The 15,244-nt window shown below is 62.8% G+C and overlaps 1 protein-coding gene across 1 annotated transcript; it reads left to right on the top strand.

Annotated features, from left to right (window-relative positions):
- Window positions 1-269: 269 nt before the first annotated feature.
- F7 (coagulation factor VII) lies at window positions 270-12,041 on the top strand. Its single transcript, XM_036071386.2, has 8 exons — window positions 270-364; window positions 3,247-3,407; window positions 5,513-5,537; window positions 5,616-5,729; window positions 7,779-7,919; window positions 8,730-8,839; window positions 10,582-10,705; window positions 11,208-12,041. The coding sequence occupies exons 1-8, from the start codon at window positions 295-297 to the stop codon at window positions 11,801-11,803; spliced, it is 1,341 nt and encodes a 446-aa protein (XP_035927279.1). The 5' UTR covers window positions 270-294; the 3' UTR covers window positions 11,804-12,041.
- Window positions 12,042-15,244: the final 3,203 nt, after the last annotated feature.

Here is a 15,244-nt window from a genome sequence, read left to right as displayed (position 1 = left end):
TCCAGCTGCCGCGCTAAGTCCCGGGGGCCTCAGGGTTCCCAACGGCACTTGAGGTGCACGCGGCCGATGCAGATCCCAACAGCGCCATCTCCTCGCAGGAGCCCCCGCTCCGCAGACACAGCTGTGCTGGGGGGACCGGGGGCTTCCCGGCAGGGACCTCGCGCCGCCCCGCCCCCTGGGTTTGGGAGGCGAGTCCTCCCTCCCCCACCCCTCTACGCTGCGTGGAGGCCAGGACTTTGCCCGCCACCCCCCCGCCGGAATGTCAACAGACCGTGTGGCGCCAAGGGTCTCACCATGGTTTCCCGGGCGGGTGAGCTGGCCCTCCTCTGCCTTCTCCTGGGCCTGCAGGGGTCTCTGGCCGCAGGTATGTCAGGGTGGAGGGTCCTGTAAACCCGTGTGAGCGGCCACTAACATCCACAGCTCCCACGGCCCACCTCGTGGGGGACACTGCCGTGGCCGGCGGCTCCCATGTGGTCTGCACCCAGGATCCCGGCTCAGGGGTGCGGGGTGGGATGCCCCCCTCCCGCTCTGCTCTCCTGGTTCTCGGTCGGCCAGTGCCAGGGACAGGGTAGGGACACGGCTGTGACCGCAGACACCTCCCCGCCACCACGGCGCTGAGGGGCCGAAATACGGAGATAGAGGGACGTGCTTTATAAGCGGTCCCTTGGAGACTTGCGGGTCCGGCGGGGCGGCCGTGGTCGCGACATAGACACTGTCCCACACCGGCAGCTAGCCCGGGACGGGACGGGGCGCCGGCCCGATTCCTGCAGGTGCCCAAAGGACAGCACCTCCGCTCTGGCGAGGGCAGGGCTGCTTTATCCTTCCTCGGGGCAGGAAGACAGTGCTGGCCAGGGTCGTCCCCCGCCCCGCCCGGCTTTCACTGATTCCCCACAATGATCAGACTTGCCTCTGGTTCCCGAGGGCTGTCGGGTGCACATTTGCTGTCCTCCGAGGGTAGAGAGGGTAGACGTCCCCACTCTGGGCGCCTCCGGTGGGTGTAAGCACCCCCCCCACCCTTGAGTTCTTGGGTTTCCCTCAACCTCTCCTTCCAGACCAGGCGGGCTCCCCAGGAATACACACACGCGAAACGCCGTCATTGTAAAGCAGAGAGGTGGTCCCCTCGGCCTCGCAGCCTGGGAGCTGCCCCTCCCCCTTGCCCCGCCCCCTCCTGCGAAGCCTCCCCACCGGACACAGCCCTTCCTTCCCGGAAGCCGAGTCCGCGGGTCCCCAGGCTGCACTCACCTCTCCTCTGGGACTCAGTTTCCCCCTTGCTCCTGCCCCTCAGTCCTGGCTTTGCTCCCACCCTGCCCATCCCCTCTTGCAGCCCAGCTGCTCTCACACAGCCCACCCCCAATGGTGCAGTCTGCCCCGGGGGCCCCGGGGGGGCTTTCCCAGCCTCAGCCTCGGTCTCCATACGGTTGTCACCGACCTCAGTGTCCTCGTCTCCGTCACCCTGCCCTCTCTTAGGATGACGTAGTCTGCATGTCTGCCTGGGTGTCCTAAAGAAACCTCAAATCCAAGGTGTTCAAACTGGTCCCATTCCCCACCTGAGTGGCCTTGGGTGAGCTCTAAACCCCACCCACCCTGTTCCTCATAAGCAAAATGGGGGACAGCTACCTGCAAGAAGCTACCGGGGTCACTGTGAAAAGCTGGAAGGAGGCAGCAGGCCAGGGCCTGGAGAGGGGCCCCAAGGACACACAAGCCCCTGAGCTGGGGTCGTGGGGGCAGGTGCACAGAGCTCAGGGCAGAGCTAGCTGCGAGAGCTCAGATACTCTTGGGAGGGAGCAGAGCCGTTCACCAAGGAGGGACGAGGACGGGAAAAGCAGGCCCGGTGGGGCGGAGGTGGGGAGGCCAGGCCCACGGGGTGGCTGTGCATGTGGGTCCCTCAGTTTGCAGGGAGGTGGCCTCTAGAGACCTGGGGCTCGGGGACATATGCAGCTTCTGGTGGTTTGAGGGAGGGCTGAAGTGGAAGTGGGGTGGCTGGCTTGGAGCATCTTTAGAACAGAAAACCCAACCCTGAAGGATATCAAAAGTCAAGGGCTGGCAGCAAAGAGCGGAGAGGAGGACCCGGGGAGGAGGACCCAGGAAGGCCCCCGGCGGCCAGACAGGGAGTGTCAGGGGGTCAGCGTCAGCAGGCCTCCTGCCACCAGGAAAGGCCCCCGAGGAGCCTGCACTGCTCTGAAGCAGGGGTCCTGGGTGGCTTTGCTTACAGTGGGCACGGAAGTCAGTGTAAGCATCTCCATGGAAGGCCAGGAACATGCCTTCCAAGAGGGAGAGGCTGGGGCGCCTGCGTGGCTCAGTTGGTTGAGCGGCTGCCTTCGGCTCGGGTCATGATCCTGGAGTCCCGGGATCGAGTCCCGCATCGGGCTCCCTGCTCAGCGGGGAGTCTGCTTCTCCCTCTGACCCTCCCCCCTCTCATGTGCTCTCTCTCATTCTCTCTCTCAAATAAATAAATAAAATCTTAAAAAAAAAAAAAAAGAGGGAGAGGCTGTGGTAAAGCAGAGCGAGCGTCCGGGTTGGTGGGGCGGGGGGACAGCGAGCCCCAGGGACAGGCTGGAGCTCGGGGAGAGCTGGGGAGGATGGCCCGGGTGCGAGAGACCCCTCTCCCCGCCACCGCGCCCGGCAGGCCTCTCCTGGCTCCTCCCGCGGGGCCGCAGCAGCCTCGCCTCCGCCGGAGCTGCCCCCCAGTCCCGGGTAGGACCCCCGCACAGTCATCCCACCACTTGCCACACAACGTCCCAGCTGCTAGGACACAGCGGACGCATATTTTCATTATAGAAGTTGATAGTACACGTTTTGAAACAGAATAAATTGTAATCCCCAAAGTTAATTTTTTTATGTACATTCTTTCACTAAGTTACATCTGCATATATATGTGCATTTTTACATTTTATTAACAGTATGTGTGATTTTATTATCTTATTTCATTTAATCTTACGTCTTCTGAAACGTGGCGTTTCATGGCGCGGGGGACGCGGTCACAGACTGGCTCAGATCGTGTGGCCAGGCTCCCCTTCCGGCGAGGTCTGCGTGCCCGCCTCAGAGTCCTTCCTTGGCGTGAGCTGCTAGAAGGTGCTAGAAGCTGCTAGAAGGGGCGCCCGGGCCGGAAGGATGAGTGTGTGGCGTTAGAACATGGTGAAGGAGTCCGCCCGCTCGCACACAGAGTGGCGGCCAGGAAGCCCTGACGCCCGGGGCTCGGCGGGACACGCGCCGGGCGGCGTCGGGCTCACGGCCCCCGTGTCTCAGTGTTCCTCAGCCAGGAGGAGGCCCACGGCGTGTTGCGCAGGCAGAGGCGCGCCAACCTGTTCCTGGAGGAGCTGAGGCCCGGCTCCCTGGAGAGAGAGTGCAGGGAGGAGCGCTGCTCCTTCGAGGAGGCCAGGGAGATCTTCCGGGACGCCGACAGGACGGTGAGTCGCGCTGCGGGGCTGCGCGCCCAGGCTCCCCGCGGGTGCGACCGGGGCTCCCGCAGGCACAGGCTCGGCGTCCGGGTCCCCGGGCCGGAAGGACGGCGCCCCTCTGGTCGGTCGGCCCCCACCCGCTCCCGGGGGCGCCCCCTCGGCCGCAGAAAATAGTGTGAACAGCGCGCTCGATGTGTCCCGAGCCTCCCAGGGGAGGTCCCCGAGCCCCAAACCGCCCGTGCTCTGGGGACGCGCCGCTGACAGAGCCGACCTCGGAGACCCGGGCCTGGGCGAGCCTCTCCCAGCAGCGCCCGCCTGCGGACGCCTCCTCGGGAAAACTCGTGTGAGGGGACAGGGAGCCGGCACGGCCTCCACACGCGCGACGCCCGGCGCCGACAGAGGGCTCGCTGCTCTTCTCGCTTCTGAAAGACGGGTATTCACGTGCACCGCACCCCTTCCAGCCCCTTCGGCCGGGCGCCCCTCAGGTTGTGAGGAGGCGAAACCACACTGCCCCTCACGGGACGTCTCACGCTCACAAGACACCTCACAGGGGACGTACACCTCACCCACGGGACACACCTCACACTCACGGGACAGCTCACACTCACAGGACACCTCACACTCACAGGACACACACCACACACTCACAGGACACCTCACACCCACAGGACACCTCACACCCACAGGACACCTCACACTCACGGGACAGCTCACACCCACAGGACCCCACCTCACACCCACAGGACACCTCACACTCATGGGACACCTCACACCCACAGGACACCTCACACCCACAGGACACCTCACACTCACGGGACAGCTCACACCCACAGGACCCCACCTCACACCCACAGGACACCTCACACTCATGGGACACCTCACACCCACAGGACACCTCACACCCACAGGACACCTCACACTCACGGGACAGCTCACACCCACAGGACCCCACCTCACACCCACAGGACACCTCACACTCATGGGACACCTCACACCCACAGGACACCTCACACCCACAGGACACCTCACACTCACAGGATACCTCACACTCACAGGACAGCTCACACCCACAGGACACACACCTCACACTCACGGGACACCTCACACCCACAGGACACCACCTCACACTCACAGGACACCTCACACCCACAGGACACCTCACACTCACAGGACAGCTCACACCCACAGGACACACACCTCACACTCACGGGACACCTCACACCCACAGGACACCACCTCACACTCACAGGACACCTCACACCCACAGGACACCTCACACTCACAGGACAGCTCACACCCACAGGACACACACCTCACACTCACGGGACAGCTCACACCCACAGGACACACACCTCACACTCACGGGACAGCTCACACCCACAGGACACACACCACACACTCACGGGACACCTCACACCCACAGGACCCCACCTCACACCCACAGGACACCTCACACTCACAGGACACCTCACACTCATGGGACACACTTCACACCCAACAGGAAGCGAGGCTACTTGAGACAGAAGCTAACATGACCCTTTTCAGGTACACTGAGGATGGTCACTCCTTGCATTTGTGCACCACTTGGCTTTTCAACGCATGTCCCACAGTTCTCATCTTATTTTATTCTTACGGTAATCCTGGGTTTCAGTTTGCTTGGCCAGAAGATTCCTCAGGAATAAATTTGTTGGAGCCCTTTGCATCCATTGCCGCCTTCTCCCGTCACACGTGTGTATGGATTTCCTCCTCATCACCAGACGAGGAAATGGAGGCTCAGAGAGCACATATGTCCTGTCCCAAGTTCACATCTTGGAGGTGGCAGAGTTGGGGCAGAAACTCAGGAATTCTGAATTCGGAGAGGGAAAGTTGTGACCTCTGGTGGTCTTAGCGATCTGGGGTGGAGGGGATAGGATTAGGAAAAAACTTCCTCCCCCTGGAAAAACTCACTTCATCCCCAAAGGAAAAGTCTGGCTTCCAGAGCCCACCTCAAAGGGCCCCAGGTCAGAAGCCCCCAGCCCATCACAGTTCACCCCAGCTCCCAAGTCCAGTCTGTGGACACCATACGCATTTGCTCCTGGTGAACGTGTCTCACACTGCTTCTCTTGTTCCCTCAGAAGCGGTTCTGGATCTCTTACACTGGTGAGTTGGTAAATGGCCCATTTTCATCCCACCCACCAGCTCCTCTCCTCAGCATGCTAACACTGACGCACTCCACAGATGGGGACCAATGCGCCTCGAACCCGTGCCGGAATGGAGGCACCTGTGAGGACCAGCTCCAGTCCTACATCTGCTTCTGCCTCGACGGTTTCCAGGGCCGGAACTGTGAGACAAGTGAGGAACCCCACAGTTTGCAGACAGACCCCCAACAGCTGATGGGCATGGCCTGCTCCCCCGCCAACACGAGAGTCTTGGTTCTAAGGTGCTCGTTCTCAAACTTGGTCGCCCCCTATCCACTTCTGGGAATCCTAAAACCCTTGGGTTCCCAGAGCTGGGAGACTCAGATACACTGGAGAGAGCCCAGTGAGGGCTCTGCATGGCCGCCCAGCTTCCAGTCGAGACAGCTAGGAAAACTGTGTCTTCCCTTCCTGCTTTACAAAAGTGTGAGGTATTTTTTCACCTTTCAAATATTGAAGTATTGCAAAGTTCAGGGGTTCCTCAGACCATCAGATATACTCAAAATTACAGCTTATTACAGTGGAAGGATACAGAATAAAGTCAGCAGAGGGACAGGTATGAGCTTCCCATTGTCCTCTCCCAGTGAAGGACCGTGGACAGCCTTCCGTTCTCCAAGAACAATGTGTGACGAGACTTAGGGAGTGTCACCACCACCCCAGGAAGCACACTGAGCCTCCTTATCCAGAGACTGTACCGGGCTCAGTCCTGTAGACATGGCTGACCTTAGTCTCCAGCCCCTCCAGAGGTGGGGGTGACACTGTGTGGCCCAAGACCCCACCATGAATCACATTGTTAGACCATCCAGTATGGGCCAAAGCCCCCAGGGAAACAACATTCTTATCAGGCAGATTAAATTAAAAGTGTCCAGCTTCACCAGCCAGGGTGTGGAGGTCACCGCCTAGGAGCTCTTTGGGTGAGTTCAATCCTTTACCATACAAATGTACATTCTTATACCCAAAGTGCTTTTCTGGGCCACAACCACCTTCTGCTCTAAGCAAACCAGAGGCCAGGGAGAGGAAAGGCAAAACTAAGGGATGAGGCTTCTGTCAGTTATCTGGGGTTGGAAAGCCTCAGTGTCTTTGCCTGGCCTTTTATGCTCAGGATCCCTGGTGTGAGTCCTCTAGGACCATTATGCTCAGCAGTCCTGGTGTGAATTCCCCAGGACCGTGATGCTCAGGATCCCTGGTGTGAGTCCCCCAGGACCGTGATGCTCAGGATCCCTGGTGTGAGTCCCCCAGGACCGTGATGCTCAGGAGCCCTGGTGTGAGTCCCCCAGGACCGTGAACCTCAGGAGCCCTGGTGTGAGTCCCCCAGGACCGTGATGCTCAGGATCCCTGGTGTGAGTCCCCCAGGACCGTGATGCTCAGGATCCCTGGTGTGAGTCCCCCAGGACCGTGAACCTCAGGAGCCCTGGTGTGAGTCCCCCAGGACCGTGAACCTCAGGAGCCCTGGTGTGAGTCCCCCAGGACCGTGATGCTCAGGATCCCTGGTGTGAGTCCCCCAGGACCGTGATGCTCAGGAGCCCTGGTGTGAGTCCCCCAGGACCGTGATGCTCAGGAGCCCTGGTGTGAGTCCCCCAGGACCGTGAACCTCAGGAGCCCTGGTGTGAGTCCCCCAGGACCGTGATGCTCAGGAGCCCTGGTGTGAGTCCCCCAGGACCGTGAACCTCAGGAGCCCTGGTGTGAACTCACTTCCAGGCCAAGCCTTCCTGCTGGGGTCCTGGACAGACACAGTGAACTAACCCTGTGTCCCACATTGTAGCACTGCCCTTCCGAGTCAGGAGGAATGTTCCTCATCTCCATCTGTCTGAGCCAGTGGTCAGTCCCAGCCAGCTCACAGGGGCAGGAGGGTCTGGCTGTAGAACCAGCTCATCTGCCTGGCCTCTTGCCAGCAGGTATCCCCTCTCAGTGGACACTTTTACTGCCCCCAGGGGCCTTTTGGTTTCCCTGGGCCCTCCCCGCTCCCACCAACTGCTGGGAGGGGGGCACGGAGGCCCCACGTGCCAGTCCTCTGTCCCAGCTGGCTAAGCTGCTCAGACGTGGGACCATCCCAAGCCCAGGTCACCCTTCTGGATGAAAGCACAGAGCCGGCTGGTACCTGGCTGTCCCTGCAGCAGCAGCTAAGGACCACGGTCACGCAGAGCGGGGGCTGGCCTCCCCCTGACCGGCAGGGACCCCTCTCAGTCTGTCCCCTTCCTGTCCTCAGACAAGAAGGACCTGCTGGTCTGTGTGAATGAGAATGGAGGCTGTGAGCAGTACTGCAGTGACCACGCCGAGGCCGGGCGCTCCTGCCGCTGCCACGAGGGGTACGCGCTCCAAGACAACGGGGTGTCCTGCGTGCCCACAGGTAATGGGCCCTCAGGGCCCAGCCCCAGGGGCTGTGCTCTACTTCATTCCCGAGGAGCAGCCACCCATTGTTGCATGGCCACAGCCGTCTTGGGAGGGACGGGAGGGTGGGATGGATCTAGTACCTGCTGCCCCGCCCACGCCCACTGGAGAACAGGCCACGGTGGTGTGCGCGGGACAGAGCCCTGGGGGCAGCTCCCTGGAGGGCGCGGGGCCACCTGCCTGTTCGCGGCAGGCCCAGAGGAGCAGAGCGAGGCTCTGCCCGCCCCGCCGCAGGTCCCTGAGCTGGGGGCACATCGCCGCACCCGGCTCGGTACTGACTGCGGCTCGGTCCAGAGTCCAGGTCTTTCTGAAAGGCAAGCACTGTTAGGAAAATGGAAAGTTTCCCCAAACCAGTCTCAAGCTAATACAGTTCCGACGGCGGGGCATGCGAGGCCTGTCTGTCCAGAGAGAGACGGGCCCCACCCAGGCTGGAGCCTGAAGTTCAGCTGCCACCTCCGAACGGTCTCTCCTCCGGCCAGGGACCTTGCTGGGGAGACCGAGAGCTCAGAGTGTCCTCCATACGGCAGCGCCGTTGTCCAAGGCCTGCTCCTCCTCCTCAATCAGTTAGGCAGAGCGTCATTCCGCTGGGAAACGAGCAGAGCCCAGCTTCCAGAGGGGGGCCCTCTGTTCCGGCAGGAGCCCCGGGCCTTGCAGGCCCCGCAGCTCCCACACTGGTGGCCCTGCCTGGGCGGCCCTCAGAGCCCACCCCCGCAAGCTCATCGTCAGGCATGAACCCCCACGCCCTTGCCCGATGACTTGCTTTCTACAGTGGAATATCCGTGTGGAAAAATACCTGTTCTGGAGAAGAGAAATGGCAGCAACGCCCAAGGTCGAATTGTGGGTGGCCAAGTGTGCCCCAAAGGGGAGTGTCCTTGGCAGGTAAGGCTCCGGGGCCCCCAAAGGGACGGGGGCGGTCAGCTGCTGGACCCCGGCGCCAAGTCTCCCCTGCTGGTGCAGGGCACTTGCTCCTCCTTGTGAAGCCCCAGCTGCCCGCTGCCCTCTGTCCGTCCGGATGTCAGCTCGGCTCCGGCCTCCCCCATCCCCTCGCGGCTGTGGGCCTCACTGCCCTCCGCAGGTGAGGGAACCGAGGCCTCCAGGGACAGATGGCCCAGGCAGGTTTGAACCCAGCCCAAGCCCATCACTATCTGCCCCGGAAACTGATTCTGGAGCTGCGACACGGCCTCCTACAGGCGGGTGGGTGTGTGGGGCCACCTGTGGTCTGGTTCCTGTAGGAAATGCAGAGCCTCAGGCCCCCAGCCCCACTGGGCCAAAATCGGCAGCGCACTCGGGTGTCCGAGCCCAACCCAGGGGTCCTCGGGACCCTTCATGGGGGACGCCCGAGGTAAACTGTTAAGAGTTTTCAACGTGCGAGAACCTCGTCGGGGACGCTGGAGGCTCCCTGCTCACCGTGGCCTGACCGCGGGTTCAAAGCAGCCCCAGGCCTCCCACTCTGCTGCTGCCTCAGCAGCCTCAGGGCCGGCCCGCCGGCCTGCACCCCCATCCCACCTCACACGGTAGCCGGGCCTGCGTGGGGCCTGCGTGCTCCACGGCCCACTCCTCAGCTCGGCAGAACCCCGCGTTTTGGTGTTCAGAGGGATAATGCGAGCTGGACACATCTGAACGGGACGGACGTGTTCAGTGCTCCGCAGGGTGCCCGGAACCGGCCGCGCCTCTGTGCGGCAGGGGCGGGGTGATGGGGGCGGGTTTCTGTGTGTACGGCAGAGAGCCCTGGGAGGGCCGTCTGGGCGGCCGCAGCAAGCACAGGACCCCCCAGTACCATTCACCCCCACCCCCAGGAGAGAGGGCCGCCTTGCCCGTGTTAGCGGGTGGGGGGGACTGAGGCCCACGGAGATTCAGGCCCAGCCCACCCTCCAGGGGTGGCGCAGAGCCGTTGTCAGCCAGGCTGATTTTCGGGCACCGGTGTCCTGCCTTCAACAGGCAGGGGCGTGTCTCCGAGCCCCAAGCGGCTGTTCTCACCTGCTCGGGAGGCCTGGCCTCCGAGGGGCCCAGCAGCTGCCGGCTCGGGGGAAGAGGCGGCTCGTCCCTGGCACCCTTGGTCCTGCTGTCCACGCTCGGGACATCAGGCCTCCGACGCACTGACCCCACGTCCAGTCTCTTTCCTCCCTGGTGGATCCACCTCACCACGACACGCGGGCCCCTGCCTCGCCCTCGGCCAGGCCTCCCTCTGGCCTTTCAGTTCGTCCCCGTCTGCAGGCCGGCCGGCCAGAGGATCCGGCTCCTTCCGTGGCCGCTGCAAAACCACCGCAGGACAAATGTCTCCCCGGAGCCTCACTTAGGCCCTGCTCAGCACCCTCCTTGCTTTTAGGAAGAAGAAACGGGGGCATGTATGGAGGGCTTGCTGTGTGCTGAGAGTCGCACTGGGCGCCACAGCTCACTACCTCTCGCCCCCACGTGCCCAGAGCAAAACCCTGGGCCGGCCTTCGCAGACCGGGCGTGCTGGGGCGGGCTTGGGTGGTGATGCTGGGCACGCGGGGGCACCAGTGGCCACGTCCCGTGGTCGGGCTGGTGTCCGTGAGCTCTCCGTGGCCGTCGCTAGCTGGGGAGGCGGGTCCCCGGGGAAGCGTGCCGGGGCGTGAACTCCGTGTACGGTGCCCGCGCAGGCTGTCCTGAAGGTGGACGGGGCGCTGCTGTGTGGGGGCACCCTGCTCGACGCTGCCTGGGTGGTCTCTGCAGCTCACTGCTTTGAAACAGTCAAGAACTGGAGAAACCTGACCGTGGTACTGGGTAGGTTTTGTGGTTCCTCCGCCCGCTGAGAGTGGTTCGTGAACAGGACCGGCTTCCACAACCAGATGAGCATGTCCGGGCAGACCCCAGTGCCCCCGGGTCCCACCATGGCCACGGTCCCCCAGCCTCTGTCCCACCCACGGAACGTCTCAGGGGTGGTGCTCTCCTCCCATCTCACTTGGGCCAAGAGCCCCCCGGGTCACGTGGGCCACGGCATGCGCCCTCCACCTGGTGGGCTATGGGATGCTGGGCACCCCCGGGGAGGGGGTGGGCAAGACTGGGGCAATCGGGCACCCCTCCTCACCCACCCACAGCTGCCTGGCCCGGCAGCCCCTCCTCACGCACCCTCAGCACCCCAGATTCACCCCCAGTCACACTCCGCACTGAGCCTGTGGTGGCCGCCTGGGGGCACTGCTCCCGCCAGCCTGGGGCTGGACACAGTGCCCGTCTGCCCCAAAAGGAGGCTGTGGGGCAAGGCGTGAGCGGTGCTGGTCCCCTGCAGGCGAGCATGACCTCGGCGAGGATGAGGGTGAGGAGCAGGAGAGGCACATAACCCGGGTCATCATCCCCGACAAGTACATCCCCCGCAAGACGAACCATGACATCGCCCTGCTGCACCTGAGCAGGCCCGTGACCTTCACCGACCACGTGGTACCCCTGTGTCTGCCCGAGAAGGCCTTCTCCGAGAGGACGCTGGCCTCTGTCCGCTTCTCAACTGTCAGTGGCTGGGGCCAGCTGCTGGACAGGGGCGCCACGGCCATCCAGCTCATGGCCATCGACGTGCCCCGGGTGATGACCCAGGACTGCCAGGAGAAGTCACGCAGGCGGGAGGGCTCCCCCACCATCACCGAGAACATGTTCTGTGCCGGCTACCTGGACGGGAGCAAGGACGCCTGCCAGGGGGACAGTGGGGGCCCGCATGCCACCAAGTTCCAGGGTACCTGGTACCTGACCGGCATCGTCAGCTGGGGGGAGGGCTGTGCGAACGAGGGCCACTTCGGGGTGTACACCAGGGTCTCCCAGTACATCGAGTGGATGCGCAGGCTCATGCGCTCGAGCACCACCCTGAGAGGCCTCCTCCGGGCCCCGCTGCCCTAGCCCCAGGGCCAGCGCCTGCCCCGAATAAAGCTGCTGCCTGTCCCTCCCTCAACCCGGAAACACCCCTGCACTTCCTGGGGTGGGAGGGGGCGGGAGACACGGGGACAGACATGGCTGGCCAGGAGGGAGGCCCTGCTGCCCGAGGCCCCAGGCCCACGGGCCAGCCCCTGCGGTGCACACCCGGTGTGGCCTCCCGCACGCACATGAGCATGTCAACTCCCCTCACATACCCTGGAAGCACCATCCATTCACTTCGGTGGTTATCCTTCCAGATCTTTCTGTTTATGTCGCTTCTACCATAAAACGGTAATGCGCGCACATCAGGGGCTGCCCGCCATCCATGGTCTGCCCACGCTCACCCCGCTGAGGCCCTGGCCTTGTCCTGGGGCCGATCTTGCTCTCGGGCTCACAGTGCCCCTATGATGAGCCCTCCTCCATGGAGGCTGGTGTTCGAATCCAAGAGCACCCTGATGGGTTCCCCAAACCCTACAGAATGGGTGTTCTCTTCCTGCCTGGGCCCTGGTCTGTAACACCAGGTTCCTCGGTCCCGCCCCACGAGCGCGACCGGGGAAGGACCCGGTGACATTTTTATCAAGCGCTTCAGGTGAGTGTGCAATCTGCTCAGCCTAAAGTCACATAGGCCGTGGAGGAGTGAGAAACAAGCCATCCGTGGGGGGAGCTGACGCAAAACTGGGGCCCCGAACGCGGCCAGGTGGGTAAGAGCACAGCCCGTGGGCACCTCGCCCCCTTCGGGACACACCCGGGGGTGCCTGGAGCAGCAGCAGTGCTCAACACCGGTGCGCTCGGGCGCCGGGACCTGCTGGGCTGAACCGTCAGGCCGTGTCCAGCACAGGGCGGCTCAGGGGCCACACGCTCCGGCCACCGGGTCCGTCACCTGGTTTTGCCGAGGTGTTATCGGGACACGCCCATTCCTTACTCGGCATCCTTGGCCGCTCAGAACCGCAGCCCAGAGCCGTTAGGACAGAGACCACGCTCTGCCCCCAGAGGCCGACGTGCCCACCCTCCGGGCCTTGACACAAGGGGCTTGCCACCCGCCCAGCCTGCCGCCGGCCCGGGGCTCAGCGTCCCAGACGGGCTCTGCCTCCTGCCCTCGGCCAAGCCGCCTTCCCGCTCCGAGCCGCGGCTCCTTGCCTACGAGACGGGAGCCTTGGTGCTGGTCGCAGGGAGCACGTAGAAGGAGGCTCCTGGGAGCGCCCCGTCGTGTCGCGGCCTCTGGGGTCCTCCGCCGCGCGCTCGGGCTGCAGACGCTGAGGGCGGTTTCCGCATCGAGATGCGGGAGCCGGCTCAGCCCTCCTCCCGGAGAGAACAGGGGAGGACGGCCGGAGGGCCACCCGGGAGCAGCCAGCCGCACACGGGCTTGCTGGCCCGCCTCGGTCTCCCCGGCCGCCAGTGGGAGCTGCCGCAGCGTGGCTGCCCGGCGACGCCAACCCCGTCCCCAAGGGCCTGCACACCTGGCGTGCGCGCGTGGCTCTCACGTCCTCTCCCAGCCCCGGGGGGGGGACAGGCAGGGCTCACCCCGGCCCCGGCCCCCCAGCAAGCTGACCGCACCAGGGACGGGCTGTGTCAGCCCCGCAGGCTGCCCGCGGGCCGGGCTCTGCGCCGAACGGCAACCGCCCCGCACACCCCAGCCCGGCGCCCTCAGTCTGTCGGGCTCCGCTGAGCACCCACTGTGTGCTGGACACCCCGGGGGCGCTGGGGACAGAGCGGGAGCAAGCAGACACAGTGAGGCTGGTGTCCCGGTGACCACGGGCGTCGGTGGCCACTCGCCACATGCAGAACGCGTCAGCTCTGGTGGGCGCTGTGGCGCTCGGTGCAGTCTGTCTGTCCCCGTCTGCCTCTCTGTCCCCGTCTCTGTCCCTGTCCCTGTCTCTGTCCCTGTCTCTGTCTCTCTCTGTCTCTGTCTCTGTCTCTCTCTGTCTCTGTCCCTCTCTGTCCCTCTCTCTGCATCTGTCCCTCTCTGTCCCTGTCTCTGTCTCTCTCTGTCCCTGTCTCTATCTCTGTCTCTGTCCCTGTCTCTCTCTCTGTGTCTCTGTCTCTGTCCCTCTCTGTCCCTGTCTCTGTCTCTGTCCCTCTCTGTCCCTGTCCCTGCCTCTCTCTCTCTCTGTCCCTGTCTGTCTCTGTCCCTGTCTCTGTCCCTCTCTGTCCCTGTCTCTGCCTCTCTATCCCCGTCTCTGTCTCTGTCCCTGTCCTTGTCTCTGTCTCTGTCCCTGTCTGCCTCTCTGTCCCCATCTTTGTCTCTGTCCCTGTCCCTGTCTCTGTCTCTCTCTGTCCCTGTCTCTGTCCCTCTCTGTCCTTCTCTGTCCCTGTCTCTGTCCCTCTCTGTCTCTGTCCCTCTCTGTCCCTGTGTCTGTCTCTCTCTGTCCCTGTCTCTGTCCTTCTCTGTCCCTCTCTCTGCCTCTGTCTCTCTCTGTCCCTGTCTTTGTCTCTGTCCTTCTCTTTGCCTCTGTCTCTCTCTGTCCTTGTCTCACTCCCTCTCTGTCCCTGTCCCTGTCTCTGTCTCTCTCTGTCCCTGTCTCTATCTCTGTCTCTGTCCCTGTCCCTTTCTGTCTCTCTCTGTCCTTGTCTCCATCCCTCTCTGACCCTGTCTCTATCTCTGTCCCTGTCCCTGTCTCTGTCTCTCTCTGTCCCTGTCTCTGTCCCTCTCTGACCCTGTCTCTCTCTGTCCCTGTCTCTGTCTCTCTCTGTCTCTGTCCCTGTCCCTGTCTCTGTCTCTCTCTGTCCCTGTCTCTGTCCCTCTCTGACCCTGTCTCTCTCTGTCCCTGTCTCTATCTCTGTCTCTGTCCCTGTCTCTGTCTCTCTCTCTGTCTCTGTCTCTGTCCCTCTCTGACCCTGTCTCTCTCTGTCCCTGTCTCTATCTCTGTCTCTGTCCCTGTCCCTGTCTCTGTCTCTCTCTGTCCCTGTCTCTGTCTCTGTCTCTCTCTCTGTCTCTGTCTCTGTCCCTCTCTGACCCTGTCTCTCTCTGTCCCTGTCTCTATCTCTGTCTCTGTCCCTGTCCCTGTCTCTGTCTCTCTCTGTCTCTCTCTGTCTCTGTCCCTGTCCTTGTCTGTCTCTCTCTGTCCTTGTCTCTGTCCTTCTCTGACCCTGTCTCTATCTCTGTCTCTGTCCCTGTCTCTGTCTCTCTCTCTGTCTCTGTCTCTGTCCCTCTCTGACCCTGTCTCTCTCTGTCCCTGTCTCTATCTCTGTCTCTGTCCCTGTCCCTGTCTCTGTCTCTCTCTGTCCCTGTCTCTGTCTCTCTCTGTCTCTGTCCCTGTCCCTGTCTCTGTCTCTCTCTCTGTCTCTGTCCCTCTCTGACCCTGTCTCTCTCTGTCTCTCTCCTTGTCCCTATCTCTGTCTCTCTCTGTCCCTGTCTCTGTCTCTCTCTGTCTCTGTCCCTGTCTCTGTCTCTCTCTGTCCCTGTCCCTGTCTGTCTCTCTCTGTCCT

Source organism: Halichoerus grypus, chromosome 4, assembly GCF_964656455.1.
Source record: "Halichoerus grypus chromosome 4, mHalGry1.hap1.1, whole genome shotgun sequence".
Lineage (NCBI taxonomy): Eukaryota > Metazoa > Chordata > Mammalia > Carnivora > Phocidae > Halichoerus > Halichoerus grypus.
This window is presented reverse-complemented; position numbering and strand designations above follow the sequence as displayed.